Source organism: Diuraphis noxia, unplaced genomic scaffold, assembly GCF_037042655.1.
Source record: "Diuraphis noxia isolate RWA-SAM2 unplaced genomic scaffold, SU_Dnox_SAM2 contig0003, whole genome shotgun sequence".
NCBI lineage: Eukaryota > Metazoa > Arthropoda > Insecta > Hemiptera > Aphididae > Diuraphis > Diuraphis noxia.
The window spans coordinates 65,849,970-65,872,525 of NW_028301713.1; the positions used below are offsets into that span (position 1 = coordinate 65,849,970).

The 22,556-nt window shown below is 31.5% G+C and overlaps 1 protein-coding gene across 1 annotated transcript in view; it reads left to right on the forward strand.

Moving 5' to 3' along the window:
• LOC107165696 (uncharacterized) overlaps positions 1-22,556 on the forward strand; it is a 209,850-nt gene that overhangs the window by 182,261 nt on the left and 5,033 nt on the right. Inside the window, exon 5 of the mRNA XM_015514053.2 lies at positions 4,425-4,630. Coding sequence (XP_015369539.2) covers positions 4,425-4,630 — 206 coding nt within the window. The remainder of the gene's footprint in view (positions 1-4,424; positions 4,631-22,556) is intronic.

Below are 22,556 nucleotides of genomic sequence, written 5' to 3' on the forward strand. Positions count from 1 at the left end.
CATATCGTTCGCACCGCTGACGTATTATTCCGCAATGGGCCGATTCGAATAGTTTTATGATATGAAAAAAATAATTCGAAATAAAAAAAATAATAATAATAAACCAACAACACCAACGTAATATTTCGCATTGTACATAATAATACCCCATTGGGAAAACACAATTGATTGTTCGGGGATTGAAATATGATGCTTGACAAAAGAAATATTCTACTATATATTATATACTCCTAGTTGAAAATGTTGGCAATCAATTATTATGTAAAATCATCTCCCCAATCGGAACTAATCAAAATGGACGAGACTAATTATTGTCTTGTTCGTTAAAAGACAAAACAAAAATTAACCAAAAGCACGTGGTAACATTGAAACGTGCTAGTAAATTAAATGCTACAATAACAACGAATAAAAGAACTCTTCGCGTATCCTTCGATTTAGCACACTATAATATCTATTAACCAATTCAAACACTTGAACAATTAAAAAAAAACACAAACCTTGACATTAATTAACATACATTTCTTCTTCAAAAAGCTAATTAAAAATTACAAAATTCTTTTATTTTTGTTTTTTACTTTGCTATTGAAAATCGGTCTCTAGATATACACAGTCAACTAATATAATACTCTGTTAATGAATAACGACGGGTACGAAATAATCCAATTCTGACGACAGTACACATGAATACGTGAGTAGATATAATAATGTAAACGAAATAATTAAAAAATTTGCTGCTGTGCGGGATATTTACAATAATTATGATTATCGTATACTCGGTCGAATTATCTATAAATATGTAAATATTATTGTCTACTGCAGCGTAATGCGTAATGCGGTTCGTTCGGGCTATAAAATTTTTGTTCATTCTGCAGTTATTGCGCTATGAAAAGTTTAACTGAATTACAATGAGGAGAAACGTGGGGAGCGGCAACAAATTCGACGGTTTTTTTTCCTACCGACAAGGGGTGTGTCGAATGAGTTCCTCGTGAAACCCCAGAGGAATAAGACTCATCCGAACACCCTTTTCCAGTCTGTACCTAACCCATACACTGCAGCACACCCCAAATCCCATACGAAATGCATGACCGGCTTTTTAAGAGATGGGTTTATTTTACGACTCTATCAAACCGGAAGAGGACGACCCACCTTCTAGTTCAAACGCGCACACGCGAACTTATTTTTATTAATCTAACGTCGAACGCTAACTACTGCGTGGTCTACGTGTTGTCGTGGTGTTTTAAATTTTTAATATAATTATCATTCAGCGATCCGACGATAATATTATTATTATTATAAATAACGCGCACAACCACGGTCGGCGATCTCTTCTTATCCGTTCATCTCGGTTGATCGCACTTTGTTTTCAGACCACTTCATTAGTCAGATCCTACATCATATATGTACCTAAATATATATATATATTATTACTTACGTAGAGGGTGGAGATTGGATAAACACGACATTATTATAATAATATGCGATTTCGTTTTTGAACAAAAGTACATTTTTACTCGGCTACACGCGGTATAATGGAAATTAATTGTACAAAACACCTCCGGGTAAAAAATCATTAAGAGAAAGTGTTATTGATCTGTTCTGCTCCACAAGTTCAATCGGTTTTGCAATAATTATACCTGTTATTATTATTATTTACCTATCGCGTCTAATAATAGGCAGGTCGATTTTCTTCTCAATCGGACGACGATTGCCACAGTTTGTGTATAATGATATGATATTATTATAAATAGTGACGGGATATCACGACGGCGCATAATTTATGACGAAGAAAAAAAACGAGAGTAGGTATATTATATGTATAACACCTAATTATCGTACGAAAATAAAACCGCTCGCGATTCGTCCGCTCATTAGCGGCGTCGTCACATCCAACCCGTCATATTGGTATACGTCATTTTATACGTCGGAACCGTCGATGCCCGAGGGCGATCTCAAAACCGGACGCTGCCGCCTCGATCCGTGTTCGTGAATCTCTGGCTGGTCACCTTGAACGTAGGTCAAATAATATACTTGACATCACTCGGCCATGTGCGTACCTACGTGCCGGATCTCCACCTCATATATAATATCTGATCGCTCTGCATAATATGCATACATACATATTATGATATATACTTGGTTGCGCTGAATTTATAGAGACGTACGTACAATATACAGATGAGGAGTTCATTATGATATGATGACGACGATGATGACACGAGGCGTCCGTCTTCCTCTTTTTCTCCAGTAATCAATCTGATGATTGGTTTGCTGCGACTTCCATGTATCCCCATCACTAAGCCTTCCTATTCGGCTCCCAATATGAATTACATCCTTCGATTATTCCTTCTAAAATTAGTAATAGCAGTGTAGTCCATCGTGCCTTAAAAAATACGACATAGTAATTAATTTCACCACTTCTGTAAGTCTGCGATTTCTTCTCATATGCCATTTTTAAAACTCCTCCATTAAAAGTTCTATCTGTCCAATTTATCTTTTCCATCCTCTTGTAGCGGCACATTTTCAAATGTCTCTATTCATCTCTTGCAGGTTAGGGCTCGTCACCTTGAACGCAGGTCAGATAAAATACCTACTCAACATCACACGGCCACGTGCGTACGTGCCGGATCTCCGCCTCACATTCATAATATATCTGATCATCTCGTACTAGCTGCATAATATGCATATACCCATTTATATATATATATACGCTGAATTTAGAGGCGTAATATACTGACGAGGAGTATATAATAATAATATGATGTACACAAGGCTTTCGTAGAGCACAATATTTTCCAGGATACGATCCGTACCCTTTGAAGAAAATAATTATGATAATAGGTAGGTAGGTATAATATTATGTGATTATACTATATTATACCTATGTATACATATCACGTGCTGCAGCACTTGTACGAATTATATAATTCAAACGCGAAAACCGCTTATAGGTATACACAGTGCAATGTATGTATCTTATTTGTGACGGTTCAAAAACACAAAGCCGACGAGAAGTGTTTACCACGGCCAGTTTTGTGTTTGAAACCGAGACAAAACGACGGTTAAAAAAACAACGAAAAAAAAACTAAGCCATTCAGTTGTGTATTTTAATTATTGCACCCCGTGTACGCCCTACCTCCTGACACTGTGACTCTCATCATAATAATAACAACGCTGCCGAAGGTATGTCCGCAGCACTCGGGTATAATATGATAATGCGATTGGATGTAATATTTTATGCTAATGAACGACGTTCGTCGTCCGCGTTTGATACGGTTTCCATTCGTGAACCAAATAATACAAATAACCACATAACATAATAATCGTACGAGATAAAATATCATCATAAAGAAGGAAAAAACTCATTTACATTTTATTGTAAAACAGCGCGCTCCTATTATACATTATATATCATAACATTATAATATACAACAATATAGTACGAGTTTTCCGGTGTAAATACTTACATGCACACGGTATATATATATATATGTATGTATGTATAGGTGTACTTGTTATTTTTTTAACAGCTACTATACGCGGAGATATTGTTTTCCATTTATAATGTGTAGTTTGGGTTAATGCTTCAGACTACAAACGTTGAATATAATATTATGAAGTATAAGTTAATAAAAAAAAAAGAATTACACTCACAAACGCATTGAATTATTTATAAACGTGTATTGTACACGCCATAAACGATAAATACCGTCTCGGTATATTTATATTAAATACGACGATAAACCGTAAAAATAATCATCGTCCTAACGATTTCAATTAAACGGTATAGGTTGGTACAGTGTTATACCTATTCTATACCCCGACTGAATCGTCCGGTCATTAATTTCGAGACTTGTAGAAATGAATCAAGAACCGTATACGTTGAGCGTGAATCTAATGAACAAAACAAAAAAAAACATTAGCCAATCTTATATAATATGTGCAGTATTGCATTATTAGTGCTCGTATTGTACCGACGATAAATAATATATAGATAAACAATAAATTACATCTTGTGATGCGCTATCGTTTTCTCACCATTATAAACGGATAATAAATAAATAATTAATATTCATGCTGTTCGTATATAAACTACGACGAATATACCTACTCTCCAGAGTGAATAGTTGTAACATTAAAATATTATATTGTTCAAGTGACGAATGTGAACTATTATTTTATTATTCGTTAACCTCTTGACACTTCGTCTGCCGTCGGGTATAGGCACTTAGTTGAACTGTATAAGCTCGAGAATATCTCGATTCGTGACAATTGATCGGCCGGTAAACTTGCCTCATATAATATATCGTGTCGACAAATTGTCCCATTATTGTTATCATTATCATCATCATCACTATAGTATTTTGTCTGCGGACTAAATGACTAATTGAAAATGTTTGCTATAATAGTTTTATGTTTTCCAACAGATCGTTACACTATTGCAGTGAAGAAGACACACCCAAATCGTGTTGTGGTCTACTGACGTTACCAGACGCTACTAGTACGGTATCCATCAGGTGGTTCATCAGCATCGTTTTCATAGCTGGGATATGTTCGGCACTCGTGGGTACTGTCTTGGGTGCTACCAGAGCTTCCGGTAGAGAACACCTCACGGTCGCCTTACTTATGATAGGTAAGTTTAATTTATAGTATCACTTAAAAGAATGACACTTGACACTTCTAGCCTCTCCGAAGTTTAAGCATATGTTATTAGTAACAGTTTATTACTCGACAGTCGTTTAAGAGGTTACTTGTGTAACGCATTGTTAAACGTCAAAATTTACTTTTTATTTATATACTGTGTTGATTTTTTCCAATACCTCAGTTTTAAAGTGAATTTTCAGTTTTCATATTTTAAACACACTAACATGTAGACATTTAAATTAAAAAATTATTGTTAAAATATATAATAAAACCACCCTTGATAAATGTGATAAAACTACCATCTTTATGTTTTTAACGTGAATTTTATCAAATTTGCCTGGTTGAGATTTCATAACCCAATGAACGAAATAATACAATGTATAAAATACAAGGCGACTATAATAGGTGTATATATTAAAGTTTACGATGATGTATCTAATGCATGCATTAAACTATTGTTTTGTTTTTTCGACAAATGTTGGGTGGGCAGATATCGTATTAAATATGTATTTTATGTAGATATAAATTTATTTTATCTTCATGTCCTGGATATAGTATACGTGTTTCATTTAAACGCATTTGTCTTTTCAGTTTTCGTGACACGTCTAATGGTTTTAGATGCATATCAGCACATTTACAATAGTATAATATTGCATAATGGTATCTATATCTATGAGTTAATCATGTATGGTATATTGCTATATGTGCACGCATATTTATTTTTCCAGATGGGCTTATAGACTATTGCTGATATTCAACGGTGTCTCCGAACCAGAAAAATGTTTTGTACGATTTCACTGATTTCTGCAGTATTTAATAAAATAAAAAGATAAAAATAATACAATCTACCTACGTCAAAGGACATGATTCAATCTGAAACGACATAGCGCATAATGCTATTATATAATATTATTGCCATTGATCGCATGTAATCGAATTATACAAATCTATTCATATTATTCGAAGTCCGTTTTTTTGTCCTTTCAATTGAATATTATGCTTTTCATTCGATCTCCAGTCTTCCTGTGCCAGACGACACAATATAAAATTACCATCGCCGTACACAACGTTCTGAATTGTTAAGTCCTAAAGTGAGACTTTTAGCTTTTTCCAATTGGTTTGCACAACTACACTCGCACTTCAAACACACAATAATTCTATTAGTTTTACCCTTATACGCCTAGATAATAAGATTTCCATCACCCCGCCATGACCATTACGTGGCGGCTGCAAATGCAATATGAAATTTCCTCGGCGAACTCAATAGTTAATCAATGTATATATTAATACCAACCTATGAATAGTTAACCATATTTATTTAATTGTGTTTCGTGTTGTTTTGTATCATATAAATTAATACAGGCACGTAAAAAGTTGCTTTTTTTGGGGGGGGGGGGGGATCAACCTTTTTCAGAATGCTGCAGAATTGAAAAAAAAAATAATATACTAGTTAGTATTTCATACTAAAAATTATAATATTAAATCATTATTCCTTTTTTTCATAGAAGCAAAGTGTTTAATATATCATCAACTGAGGGTTTTATTTTTTTTATTAATTATTAGCTACTACAATACGGTGTTTGGGGGGGGGAGGGTACCGCTCTCCCCTTTAAATTACGTGCTTGAATTTATAACGCAACTCGATTGCCACAATTTCGTTTACAATACTAGCATTAAGTACAATATAATATACTGAATAGTATTAGGTAAAACTAATATATAGGTACCCTCCTCGTCTTCATATCCTATGCATTTGTTGTATACACTATGCCGCGTGTAACACATAATATTAATGCATATTATTATCCCTCTGTTCAAACAGCATTAGAGGTCCACGTGTATACAGTGTGCTGAGGACGTTTTATATTAATCAGTATACGACAATATGTTTCCAGTGACTATCCCCTTTTTACCCGGTATACGGTTTACTCTTGGTCCTCGCGGTCGTGTGTTTGTTGACTGCCCTATATATGAATGGCGTATTGCAGCCGCCAGCCGGGATTGCTTGTGTGAGCAAAATGTTTCCGCCATTTAATCGGATTACTCACAATCGACAGGAGAATCCTATATAACCATTTGACGAATCATATAATAAACCACGAATTTCCGATTCACTTAGAGAGATCAAAAGGGTGAATGAACGAACGCATCAATGAAGGTCGATGTTACAATAAAATAGTGTTATGCTAAATAATTCATCAGATAAAAACGCTGTACCGGCCTAGGATATATTATTATTTTGTTTTTTTAAATCCTTTTTTTAGATGTAAAAATACCATAAATATTATACAAGGAAGTAGTAATTATTTTATTCGTATTTAAAAAACTAATAAAATAATGTTTAATAGCCAGTAATGGTGAATCATTAGTTTAATAAGCGCGCAATGCGCATCATTAAAAACCTATGCTCATTTTCATTTATTAACAATAATATTATGATATAATATTAGTATATTACCTATGCATTTTATGATTAATTTTAAGAAAAATGTTTGTAAATTTAGATGTTCATACCAAACCAATTACACGAATTATTATTATTATGAAAGATTTATATGTAATACATATTATGTATTATATATATAATTGTATAAAAATACATTTTTACGTTCGGACTTCTATTTTAACATATAATATAACAAGTGTCATATCTGCTATTTATATAAATATAAAATTGTACCTATACTTGCTGCAGAGTATAGTGTTCCACTAACACAGTTATTTTGAAGCTATAATGCCACAATGTATTTATTATTTAAACTCATTCAGTTCTATAATATTGGTAGGTATCTATATTGTACAAAAAAATCAAATTTAAAATGCATCGTTATATTTTGTTATAGTTAGGTTTAATAGCTATGGTAATAGCCATTGAAATTGAAATAGTGCTTAATATGGTATACAGTTTATGTTATAACCTTTTTTTCATTCTTTTTTATCGAAATATTGTGTTTCGTAACTTGTGTATTTTATGAAATCACAACAGTCATTATTATTTGTTTTTCGTTTAAATTATTTATTTATACAAATATTATCTTTATCTTAGATACTTTAGAAACGAACAAAAGCATAATAATAATATGCTAACGTGAAATCTCAATGTTGTAGAGCGCGAGTTTTTCACCAACAGAAATCGTATTTATTCACACGCGACGAATAAATGGACGGAATAAAAGGCGTTCAGACATTTTTGGAATGCAAATTGTGACTTTGTTTCCGGCACGCGGCTTGACAATAATAATAATATGCTGAACGAAATATTATATTAGTCCGGTGGCCATCGGTCGAATAATAATATCATATTGTTTACGACGGAATAAAAACTTAAACATGATCGGCGATCGCGGTCGTCGGTGCCTGTTGCGCCCGACACATTATAATAACGATAATAATAATAATATGCGTAGGTACGCTTACCTCCCACTTATAGAGACGTATTATAATTATGATTATTATAATATTATAGTAATATCTGCGCGGTATCGGCGTTTTCGATGCATAAATTATCCGCTGTACGATTTCTCGCGAGCAGTAAAGGTTGAATAAAAAAATTAAAAAAAAAAAAATCGTATGCCCATGATTCGTACGCGTACTTATAGATATGAGATATATGGAAATATTGAATTCGGGGAGAGCGAACAAAATCGGTCGATTGTCGTCGTTGCCTTGTGCCATATTCCGCGGACGACCCACCACCCACCGTCGCGCGTCGCCGTTAGATTCGCGAGAGGTGCGAAAGCATAATATTATATTAATGTATAGAAATATTATTATTATTATATCGCCGCGCGTAGTCTTCACTGGTCGGCAATCCAGTTCACGGCTATATTATTATTTTTAATATTCGGAACGAATACACATGTATAAAGACGACCATAATATTACTGTCAGTGGTTTCGTACTATAATTCACACGTGTGCAAGAGTCCATTATTATAATATATGAATACGAATAAAATAATTTAATAAAATACCATAACATTATTTGTATAACGGCGTTCGATCGAGATATTCACGCAAATAATATAATATGCGCCGTGTTCAGAGACACAATATCACATATAAATGATACGAGTATACTGCATCAACCACTGTTCAATAATAATACGATCTTGGCCGTTAGACCGACAACCGTCGTCTGACCAGTAAATACACACTACCCGGTTAGTGGTTACCTGCTACCTGTCGATGATATCCAGTCGCCGTTGTCAGAAGTGGCGCCTGCATCTATATACACACACCCACGGAGCATTAGCTCAAATCCATCACTTAGTATTCGGGGGGGGGGGGGGGGCTCAAGTCCTTCCAAAATCAACTTAATTGTAACCCGTGACGGTCTTGCCCCTCACACTCCCCAAAAATTACAAATACTCTACATCTGATCGATTAATCCGAGACCGGGATTTGTGCCTATGTCGCGGAAAGTGTCGACTCGAAAATTGACTGAGCCTCCTGTGCACATCACGTCTCACATACTACACCTGCAAGTCCCACAACTTTTTTTACAAAAATTACGTTACCGATGATATTATTGTAATATTAATTGTATTATAATTATATTGGGCTCGTTGTGTTGGTATGATATTCTAATAACTCTTGTACATTATAATAATATATCCCACGTGTATGAAAAGAATCGAGCACGTGACCGCGCAAACAGGAATTACGGGAGATTTACTTTCTCGGGATTGTACACATGGCTTGTTATTCCCTCCCCAACACACCCATTGCAGCCCGGGTAAGTATAAGTAGTCGTCGTCCTACACGGCGGCAGCTATGTTTTTTGTATTATACATATTATATAGGTATGGTTAACATGTGGTCTGTGTGCTGCGGTGTTAGTAATGTGTAGGGTCTGGAACTTGATGATCTAAAAATATATAAAAAATACATAAAATTACATGAAAATGTTAAAAAAATGATATTAAAAATGTATAATTTAATGTAAAAATTGATAAATAGGTATTGTTTTAATACAAAAATTAAAATATTAAAATAATTTTTATTTAACGAAATAAAACTATATATTGAAAAATATTACTTTTCGTAAAATTTCTTTTTTTGTCGAATTTCTTGTTTTTAAACTACTCTGTAACAAAAAAAAAAACATTTTAATTTAATAAAATTGAACATTTCAACGTAGATAATAATTTTTTATGGATTTGTTTTATCTTCAAATTTGTTACACAGTACAATCAAGGTTAGTTCACAAATTTTACAAAACAAGACTGTCCCACATCAGTGGAAAAAATATCTTTTCCAAATTCATCAATAAATGCTAGTAAACGCGATCTATTTGATGATTTAATTTTAGGCATTTTTAATTTACGTTTAAAATTGATAAAAATTACACAACACAGAACTTTACACTTGATACTTGTACAGTAGACACTATCGAACTAACAATGCTGTCGAACTAAAATTAAACGAGTAACGGAAACATGCAATTTGATCAATTACTGGTTTATATCGATTGCGATAACCGATTTTAAGCACATGGGTGTCCCGGGCTTAAAATAGTATCTGCCTACAGTTTATTAAATAATCGTAGATCGCGACACCAAACAAAAGATCATCGACAAGCTAACGGAAACTGCATGTGTTACAATAAAATGTAACTTTCAAAAATGTAAATATATGTAAAAAAAAAAAAGGTGCAAATTGAATAAAATGCACCAAAAATACTATAAAATGACCGTAAAGCATAAAATTCCCCAAAAATGCAAAAAATGCAAAATAAAAATTGTACCATTTTAATTCTATACTTAATGAATCAAATTTCTGTATAGACGAGCATTAAATGTGAGCATTAAATGTGAGCATTAAAAAAAAGATGCAAATGCATCAAGTTCCGGGTCTTAGACTAATGTTACCCTCTGCTCCGTTGCATATTTTCGGTGCTATTATCTCGCAACGTCTCGTCCTCCGCCGCCATATTCGTCGACGTGCATTAAAATTTTTATAACGACGTCCGACTGCATAATGACGTTGGGCATGTTATTCAGAAAAACTGGGTTAAGGCGCACGTCTAGTTTTTGACAACAATAACGTCGTCGTTTATTGTTATTAAGTATTATATATTATATATATATACTGTATTCATCGCGTATAAACATACAAACGTGAGTCGGAAGCGCGTAAACAAATTGCACTTGGGTGATGTCATGTGCAATGTACCTAGGAATTATGATGTACAGGGTGAGCCACTACATTTTCAAAGTTTTTCTGACACGAGAAAATGCGGTGGTGGGGACCTATAATGTATAGGTAAAACTGAAGTTTGTATTGTCACAGGATCATCTTTAAGTAGTACAACAAATTTCAATGGTTCGAAAAACGGGGTTTAAGTGTATTTAAAAATTCCAAAATTTTGAATTTTAACCATAAAAATAGGATGAGCATGTTAATCGCCCTGTTTATGACGTAGTCAACAGGATTTGCTGTGATTCTCGTGTGTATAATATATAGGTAAAATATATTAATAATATATTGTACTGCATGCTGCTTCAAGTACGTTTCGTTCGCCATCACACGGTGTATGGAAGCCAATTTTCGTACATTTTCGGCACCGTACCTAACTGTTTTACCTGTGAAATAAAAAAAAATTAAGCACACGAGTTCCGATTTTATGAATCGCAAATAATAGACCGTTTAGAAATCATTCTATCGTTTATTATGTTATGATATCGTTGCCGTATTATTTACGAGTCCGTATTCACGCCCATCGACGTCGATAAATTAGTTAGCTGGTATCCGTCTGCACAGAGCGTTTCGAATTTTATTTTTCGCGTTCAACTTTATAATAATAATATGACGTCGTATAGTAATTGACAGCTTTGGCGAAAAATGCGCACGTGAATATAATGTTCCCGATCGATGATTATTATCATTATTTTTATTTTCGCAATTTATTTTACCAAACATAATATTTTATACGCGTGATGATATAAGTAATGAGAAATCAAACGATTACCTATTTAATATTTTTACAGAGTAATGAGAAATTGATTAATTGTCGGAAAATTAGTATTTTCTATTATATTTTTTATGATTAGGAAAAGTATATAAATTATTTCTACTACGCATTCAAAATAATGTATAAAAGAAAAATCATATAATAATGTATAAGTGATATATTGCAACTAATAGTACACACAATACATACAATAACTTGATTTTTTCTTTAATAATAGAAAAAACAAACGTTACAACAATAAATAAACATTACCGTTATGTTTGATGCATTGTGTATAATATGCCACTGTTGCCATCTCGGACTATCAAATCTAAATTGAAATATAAAAACAGTTGAATTATTTATTTTATCGTGTTTATTGTTTGGGTGCTTCGACGAATTTGTAATCAGCTTACCTAAGTAAAACTATAACATTATTGTTTTTATATTCTTTGTATTTTAAAATCATACGCCTTATGCATGAGCTGTTTTAAGTATTATGTTTTATTATTGTAAAAATAATATGAACCTGTATAAAAAACAACCACAACGTGTATAGAAACCGATTTTTTTCACTACTCAAACATTTAATTCCTCAAATGAATTCTTCATTCTATTATTATTATTATTACGATATACATATTTTCGCCTTATTTATAGGTACTAATTAATAATTATTGAAATAAAGCAAAAAAGTGTTGCTTATACCTATGTTAATTATTTAAATTTTTTTTTTCTGAATGATAGACTATGTTATTTACGTAGATACACGATTAAACGTTCAATAATTAATTTATCGTTATGAATAACAAAACATTAAATCATTCATCGGTAATCAAGATTTCCTGTTTTTAATCTTAATTGCCGATGAATGATTTAATAAAATAAATAAGTAATATGGCTGATTTTTTCAAGTGTATAAAAAGTACGCAAATCCTGAATGATGCATTATAATAATTATTAATTACTGATCTATGATTATATTATAAATGTATAATGTATGTAAACGATACTGAAAAATTTTCAAACGAACTAAAATTAAGGTACCTATAAATAAATGTACAAAGTAACAAAGTAAACGCATACAAATAATGTACAAAATACAAATCGACGTAAAGTGTGGCCGTCCTTGTATAGTTAATTCGATAATTTTGCACCATATAGTTCTCTGAAACACATCATCCACTATGATTATAATCACACGATTGTAGTTGTTATTACATTGATGTGTAGGTGTATGAAAGTTTTTTGATGGCTGTTGTTGTAGTTGCTATTAGTGTTGCATTCGTTCCTCATAACTCACTAGATATCAAACGCAATATAATTATACATTTTGCAGTGTTTATTTTTATTTGAACCATAATTCACGTTCACACAAGTTTGTACTTTTATACAATTTGATAGTGATTATGATATATGTGAGGAAAGTTGAAAAAAAAGAGAACGGGTTGTGAAATTCTAAAATGATCTCATTACTCCCATATAATATTGTTTAATGTATATGTTAACGAATACGTAATTTAATGGTAGTCGTCGTATTGCAGCCTCCTGGCAATTTTCCTTGCGGTATCTTTCCACAGAATAGAACTGTTTTACGGTATATTATGGACTGCAGTGATTTAAAACTATTACTTTTACAGTGTTCAGATATTTGCCATTTAAACTTGAAAAATTACAAAAAAAACTTATGGAATGTAAGGCAATCAAGTAACCATTTATTCTCGTAAATTGTAGTAGATCAGACTATTTATATATAGGTATACTCCAAAAATTATAGTTTCAAACATTAAAAAAAAAAAAAACCATTTGACATTATCGAATAAAAAAATGAATACGACTACCTACTTCTTTTTATTATTAGGTACTACAAACAATATAGCGATGGTATTAGAGTGCTTAATTTTGTCTTTGGACTTGTCACAATATACTTAACGGTATCACTAAAGTTCTTTTTGTGACGATTATTTTTTTTTTTTTTTTTAAATACACAGACGTTTGAATTCATAAATGATATAGGTAGCTTAACATTTTTTTAAGTTCTTTGAATAAAATATTTTATGTACTCACTGTTTTATGATCTTCAACACAATCACTAAATAATGATAATACCTATAAAATCAGTAGATTATAATATTGAATCAATACTTTTATTCACTTCGATGAAAACATCGTCATCTATATTATATAACTTTTCGCTAGTTTGAATATTTTTCTCATCTTCTTAATATTATATTATATGGAACATTATTACCAGTCCACGATAGACCAAAAGGATTTTTCGACCCATTAACCGCGTTCGAGACAAAGACACGAGCTTCTAATAAATAACACAAATGCTGACACTGTTTCGAATATTTTAATGACCAAGAAGATTAACATAAAATGTTTTACGCGTAACTGCTGTTGTTTAGACTGTGTAAAACAACGCACGCGTACTACCGGTAATAATAATTATTATTATTATCAAAGAGAATAACCTCAGAATTATTCGAAGCACGACCGATGTTCTATCAGTCTAATATATATATAATAATACCTACCGTATTTGAACAGCTAATGAAATGACTAAACCATTGACTGAACCGGGTATGTATAAACGATAAATCATTCACGGCTTAATAAATATCATAGAATTAACATAGTATTAGAAATAAATACCCCTAACGGATTCGCGCTCTTTCACAACTGAAAATCTATATAATATAACATATTTCCGATATATACACATTTAAATGTTATTATAATCAATAAATTAACCTATTTACGTTTTACATTTTGACCTTTATTTTTTCTTTTTCACAAACATTATTTATTCTGCGCGTCGCGTTTATGAACAAATGAGAATTTATTTCGTGTTTGATCGGTATCTTTAATTATTTTTTTTAATAACTTTTTTGTTAGTTTGCTAAACCATATATAATAATATATTCTATTACATCATAATATAATGTCAGTAATATTCTTTACCTTACCACTTTTACACCATAATACACTTGATTTATTAATAATAGTTGAGACCAGAATTAAAGTCCTTTCAATAATTCAACCCTTATACATACCCATGTTCAACACGTAAGTAGGTTCGCATGCCTTTGACACTCACATTAAACGACAACGAGAAACTAATTAAAACCTTTACCGCAGGTTATAACAATATATATATATATCTTCGTCGTATATTATAGATCGTTGACATAGGGGTACATATTTCACTTTTCTTATTTGCTTTAAGTTTTTGGGGTAAAAAAAGCATTTTGAAATATCATATATTTAAATCTTTTATAGGCTCTCGCAGAGGGGTAAAATTCTGTATTACAGCAATTTAAATTCGGTCATTAAATTGTTACACCCTTGAACAATATAAAATATAAATTCCAATTCGTATTTTCTCTCCGAATTTCTGCAACGACTTAAATTTATACGCTCATTTCTCTTGGAAATCGTTAATGTTGTATAATATCTGGTCCAATGTTTCACATATAAATTATAGTGTTAAAGCATTAGAGGTATTATTATCTTAATTTATTGTGGTAAATTATAATTTTGTAATTAATTCGTTTTTTTTCTTCTCATCTTAGTGCCAATTATTTTAACCACGTGTATGCAATAGTTTGTATCATCTGCAATATTTCATACATCATATCAATTAAATACAAGAACATCTAGTTTAATTATTACCTAAGGTTAAATGCTTAAATCCTGAAACGTGGAATAAAACTTTTCATTTTCATTTTCTCATAAACAACATTACATACTAACTTGAAATAATTCATTAGTGTTACGTAATGTTTTACTAAAGCAATCATCAATTTTTCAATAGATAACAATAATATAATTCGAGAAAAATATATCAAAAACTCAAAAGCATAACCTATACAAACGCCAATTAAACATTTTCTCTCATTATTGTGTTAGTCCTTCACTATTTCCTAGAATTATTTATTTATGTATTCTACTAACAATATATTTTACAGAGTAAGTATATTTTTAGTACATTAACCATTATTTTTTGTTGGAAAAACATTGTTATCCGCAATCCGTATTGAATGAAAAAAATCTTAACAAGAAAAATCAAATCAGTACTTTCATACTTTTCAAATATTAAAATATGAGTATATTGTTTCAAAAGCTCTATCATAATAAAGCTGACAAAATAAAGCCAACACATATATTATCATATAATAATATAATAGGTATATACAAAAAAAATATTTAGTAAATATATTTTCCTATTAGGTAACTGTTTTTAAAATTTATCAATTATTAGGATGAACCACGATTTTAAAATTGATTTTTTTTTTTTTACTCTTTATCAAAAATTATTTATTTTTATTTCATAACCGATAGTTAAAATTTTATTTTCATGGTTTAAAAACTCCTGTGTAAAGGTTATTTAGTCGTATAAATTTATGATCTTGTTAAAATAACTATAATAGCAGTGTAAGAACCTAATATATCATACAATTTTCTAATTTAGAATAACAACAATATGCGTAAAAATAAAAAATAAATTGAATGGAAATATACATTTCGAAACTCATCGAAACATCTTGAGCCGTACAAATCTCTACTAAAATAAACTAAATCGAGATAAACACGAAATATATACAAATATGTAAATATATATACTATAATATTGTACGTGTAATTTAATTTTCAACTAGAATTTAAACATTCTAAACTATGTACAGAAACTAAAACCAGTCGACCATAATCGTTAATGACGTTGGATCGACGACACAGATTTTACCGACGATAACAGTAAATTAATTAATATTTAACAATATTAACGTCACATAATGATGTATATAATAATATATAATATTGTATTATGATCATCAGCTGAGAGTCAAATGTCAATTAGGTCAGATGAGCCATGCGCCAGATTGGAATCAGAAAAGGTTATGTGTACGCAAAGTTTCAAAATAAATTACTTTGCATCACGATTAGGACGGTTTCGTAAAGCCGCTAGATAAATGTCACTGTCAGACGACAATTAGTTATACAGAGTTATAATACGCAGTGTCAACCAACTGCTGTGTTGCACGTCCACTCGCTCGGTCCGTGCAGTATGATATTATTATCATTATTATACGTGCGAGATTTCAAAACGACGACGCCATTCAAAGTGATCTTCCAGATATGGCGTGGATATTGTTGACAAAACAAAACCGGGTCAGGTCGAATCCAAGCGGATAGCAGTTGAGGTCGCTCACGCACGTGTGTACTCTCCGGACTTGATTCAATCGCTTTTAATTACATGCCGTCATGAAACACGCCATACGATTATAGGTACCTGAAAAAAAAAAAATGTTTTGTTGATATGTTGTGATATCTGCAGTGATAGTCGTTGGCCAACGGGGTTGTGAAGTCTACTGCAGGAGAACAGAAGATTAAGGGGACAGCGCCCCCCCCCCTCCTTGTAGTTAAAAAAAAAAATTAGGTCAAAGTTTTTCAAAGGTAGTTCATTTTTTTGTGTCCGAACGACTTCTAATAATTACATTAATATTAAATCAATCTATATAACTAGCTTTATATTATAGTTTTAAGATAACGAAAAAAAAATTGTTTTGTTTGTTTTAAGGGTTGCCATATTTTGTTACATACTATTTATTGTAGGTATATAATTATAAACTATTACTTATAATTGTAGAAATATTGCATATATATATATATATATTTGTTTTACAATTATGTATTTATAAAATAAACAAATCCTTGGCACGGGAAATGCCGGCAGAGGACAGCAAGTTAGTACGTATATAAGTGATTGATGTATATATTATTATTATTTTTTATTTAAATGAATGAGCCTCGACGTCTATGGCCATTGACATACAAGGAGTTTAAGGTCAAACATTTTTAAGGATACTATTTACATATTATATAAACAAGAACAGATTATAAACTACTTATAAGATTAGCCTTAATTAAAAAGGTCATCATGTGACTTATGATATCTGTGTGTCAAAATAATAAGCAAAGTATGCCTACAAGAAGTGTACCGTTTGGACTAAATATTTGATTTTCCGCGTAACATCGTACGCCTACCATCTGTCATCAAAGTTCATCCGGTTAGGTATCTGTATAAACCCCTTGACCTGCCGTTATGTGGGCTATATAATACGGGAATACCGTATATCCCGTGTAGGTGCCTGCAATCTCGCTTACGATATTATGCTTAACAAGGTTTTTAGCTTTAAGCTTTTCGTTATCATTAGTTATTCATACGACGGCGCAGCGTATCATTATAATTTTTGTTTCCACTCATCCCCACCATCATTACCACATGTATTAGGCGTATTATGTGTCGTTCCCCGATCCGCCCCCGCGCGTACACAAAATATAACCACCCCGTACCATCATTGAATGGAGCGGGGGGGGGGGGGAGCTTCTCGTCTTAACGAATGCACGTCGTCGACTGTACACGTTGTTGCGGTCGACCTTGCACGAACGCCACGCCGCGCCGTCAGGCGAAATGATATCATGTTATTATTTTTATCATTATTATTATTATTATGTGTGCACCGACTCGCGCGTAGGACCTATCATTACGGGTCGTTTCAAAGACGAAAAACAACTTTTGAAAAATATAATATGTATATCTATACGAGACAACAAAGCGCGCGAGCTACACCGAAACGGCGAAACGTCATAATGACAACTGCACATGACGTGTGTGGACACGTATAGAACAATATTGTAGGTAGATAAATATAGATATAAGCATCTCAGAACAAGAAGTGAGAAACACTGAAAAAAAAATCGTACACAGTCATTGAACGCGCGTGTCCGCGCCGTGCGATATTCTCTCGAGTTTTTGTTCATCTGCGACCATAAGTATATATTTATATAATATATATAATACACGAGATATGTTATTATATATACTATTATTTAGGTATATATAGCTATTTTCAATGCATGTGTATGGGTGTGTGTGTGTGCGTGTTTGTGTGTAGACAACGAAAACGTTTTGTGACAGTGTACAATAACAATAATATTTAATGCGACGTTTTCGTTACGCGGAGATGTTTTTTTGTTTTCTTCCTTTTTGGTCTTGGGTCTTTGTTTTTTGGTATTGCATTTTTGTCTTGTTCGCAGGTACGTACGAACGTGGTTGAGAGAGGGAGAGGATAAGAATCGTTCGTTATTTTCGGACGGAAAAAAATTGTTCAAAAAAAAAACACATACAATACACAAAAGATTCTGCGGATAATATAATATTTCCGCAATTATCTAATTTCACACGCTGCCGCTATTCGCTTCATATGTGCGTCAGCGTGTTTATAAGTACTGCCTAAACGTACTTACTTATTATACTATATTATTATCACGCACCAGTGGTGTAATTAGGAATTTGGTTGGGGTGGGAGTAGGATTAAATGTTTTAGCAAAATCTCTAAGCCTCATACAGTAACCTACCAAATATAAAATGTTGGCAGTAAAATAAAAGTGTTTTTTTTTTGGGGTGGGGTCTATCCCCTTCACCCTCTTCTCCTTAATTACGTCCATGCTACGCACTATACTCGTCAGGAGCGTAGCTGTTTTACAATATATACAATATTATACGTTGCAGCAACTTTGTAGGGTGAGCGAATCGCGCGAACACCGGAAATCCACTACCATCAAACTTTTTAAGACGTGCAGACTCTGCACTGCAGAGGTATATTTGTATCCGATGGCATACAAACACGTATATAGGTATATACGACCATCGTCGTCTGGAGAAATAGATTATTTTTTTTCCTCGCCGTAAACGAAGAGATACTCGCATTTCCGATTCCCCATATAATATATAAGAGACGCCTAATGAATACCAATGAAACATAATCGACTCGGTCGCGCTTGAGTAAGAGAAACAGAGTAAGTGTGTGTGTGTGCGTGAGAGTGGGTGAGAGAGGGTGAGAGAGAGAGAGCCGGTATCGTATTTATATGTAAATTGTTTTCGTCGAACGTTAAGATATTTTAAGCTTTAAATTAAAAAAAAAATTTTTTTTTAAGTAAATCGAAACTGTACATGAAAATAAATATAATACGTAATATTTATCCTTTAACTAGTCCGCATTATTATTATACACTCTTCGCGCGTATGATCGTATTATACCTACTACTATAATATTATTATGATTTTTCGTCGAAAATACAATAATATAATATTATTCGCTGAAACATTATTTCCACGTGTTATTCGAACCGCGATCCAAAAAAGTTATATTATATTGTTACAATCCAGCAGTTCCTTCATTTCTCTCGGTTATTTATCATTTTTACGCATACGTCAAACGGATAACAAATATGCACCCTTAATTATGATACCTCACCGTGACACCTTATTATATAAAAATAAATATATTCTTATGTGTATAGCATTCAAACCTTTTTTTTATATAAATGAACTAAATCCCTTTAAAGCAAACAAGATGATGATTTTAGCTACCAACTGAATTCATTCATTCAATCCATCGAAATATTTTATTTAACATTTCCTCCCTCAGTTTTATATTTATTTTAAAAAAATGCTCATAAACATTGTTAAGGTGCTATACATATTTTATTTTATTGAACGAAATAATAATGCTTCTATAAAAATGTATTAATAATATTTTATATCAATAGGTAACTAATTTTAAAATTAATTTACTATCAGCGATTTAATAAACAACTTTCATATTTTTGATTCTAAAAATAACCAAACGCTTTTCCGAATTATTATTGACGAGCTTTTACTTTTCAGGACAAAAATATTTGTAGAACAATTCTAGTGGGTAGAATAGATATACACTATACATTCTATCTATAAATATTCATAAAAGTACATTATAGAACCTGTTTGTCTAATCGTACTACCTACTGATAATAAGACTGATGGTAATAATGATTATTTATAAATAATTTAATATGTAATATATAAGGTAGGTAGGTTTTAAAATTATTTATTAAATACAGAATATTTTAAAATAGTTTCATAAGTTTATATATTTTAATGGATTATTCACAGTTTATATAACAATTTATATTTCATAATAATTAACATTAATATTTTATAAATACCTATTACTGTGCTATTATTAACTCGTATTAATTTTATTAAAAATTGTAATTAATATTAAAACGTCTCCCAAGTGCATTTAAGAGGACGTGATGCATAGTAAATTTGACGCTTGGCAAATCGCGTTTAGCTCCGTTAATTTAAAAATTAGTGTGAATTGACCTGTTATAAAATTTAAAGGTAAGAATATTATTTAGACGACCTCGTGGGCTTTTTACTATATTTTAATTTGAAGCGAGTTATAAGTATTTTATGATTTGCGAAAATTTCACAATTTTAAAATACTTAATGTTATATTTAACAATATTAATTTAATCTAAAATAGCAATGGTTCGTAATTTCGTATTTCTGTGTGGGCTAAATATATATATATATATATAAATTAATATTATTATTAATATTATATTATATATGTATTATTTGAAATAAAATAACTTTAATTTGGATAAATTGATGAAAGTGCTTGAAATTTAAAATACTTGTTGTGCTCAATATTATTTATTTTTAATTAAAAGCTTCGTTTAATTGTTAATTTAGTATGCATAAAAATTGACAAAATATGTAAATATAATATCAGTTATTTCTAATAATAATAATAATAATAATAATAATAAAAATATAATTGGTATAATACATAGAATAAATTATATATGGATTTCAGGACACGTATTTCAGGACATTTTTTATTGCGTAATTATACTTAATATCGAAATAAAAAAATATGCTAGCAATTGAGCGAAATGTTTGTTTGAAGTACAAAACCGAATTTAACTATGCAGTTTAAATCTTATTAGTATTTTTAATTCTAGTGGCTTTTGAAAATGGGTTATTATATATCCCTCCCACCTTGTGTCGGCGTTACTCTCGACAAAGGACTCGTAATGAGTCCTCTAACTGCACTTCCCTTTTAAATGTTTATACCTTAACATCCGTCCTTGTGGTGTGCAAGGGTTGTTTTTATATTATCGCTGCGACGTGCTGCACACACACACACACTCGAATCAAAAAAAAATCACCAGTCTCTCTCTCAATTATGTTTTTTTTTCGCGTCCCGTCCCTCGAAAACCGTTTGGCGTTTTATATAATATATATACGTATATAGATGTTATATACATTTATAAAAGAGGCGGAGAGGAGCATTGTCAACAATCGATGGGACGATAATTAATTTACACTTCCTTGAATCGCCGCAGCATGTCAAGTAGAGTAAACGTGTTGTTTAATTTTCGAAAACCCAAAAGTTTTAATTAAAGTTCCACCGAACAAGACGTGAAACCAGCGGTTCGTCAGAGGTCTATTAACACGCGTTTCATTATATAATTTAAACGGTAAACACCGGCGGTAACTACACTTCAATAGGTAGGTACTATAGGCTATATGTATATAACATATAGATGATTTGCAATAAATAATTAAATCGATAATGATATATTTATTACTCGAGAAAAAATTATTTATTTATTTTTACACTGTTTGGTTCGAAATTTTATGTAGGGCATCATATATTTTAGACTCACCACGGCCACGCTGATAATTTAACATGATTTTGGTCGATAACTATACATATAGATTAGAAATTCATCGCAGATTATGTATATATATATGTATCATTCCAAAAGTGGTTTTCTCATTATTGTTTAGCAAATTTAGGTTTATCAAATACCTACGTTGTGTTTTCCACGATATTTGAATAATCACAGGTTTTCTTTAACTCAAACATACCCACATAATATTTTAATATTTGCCTTTTTATTATTATTGGTAGATATATTATACTAAATATTAATAAGTATACTATTAAGTTACAGTACTATAAAAAATATAATAGTAATATCGTGAAAACCATTCGTGTTGTTAGTTTAAAAAAAAATTCAATAGCATTGTCACCGCCATACGAATGGGATTACTG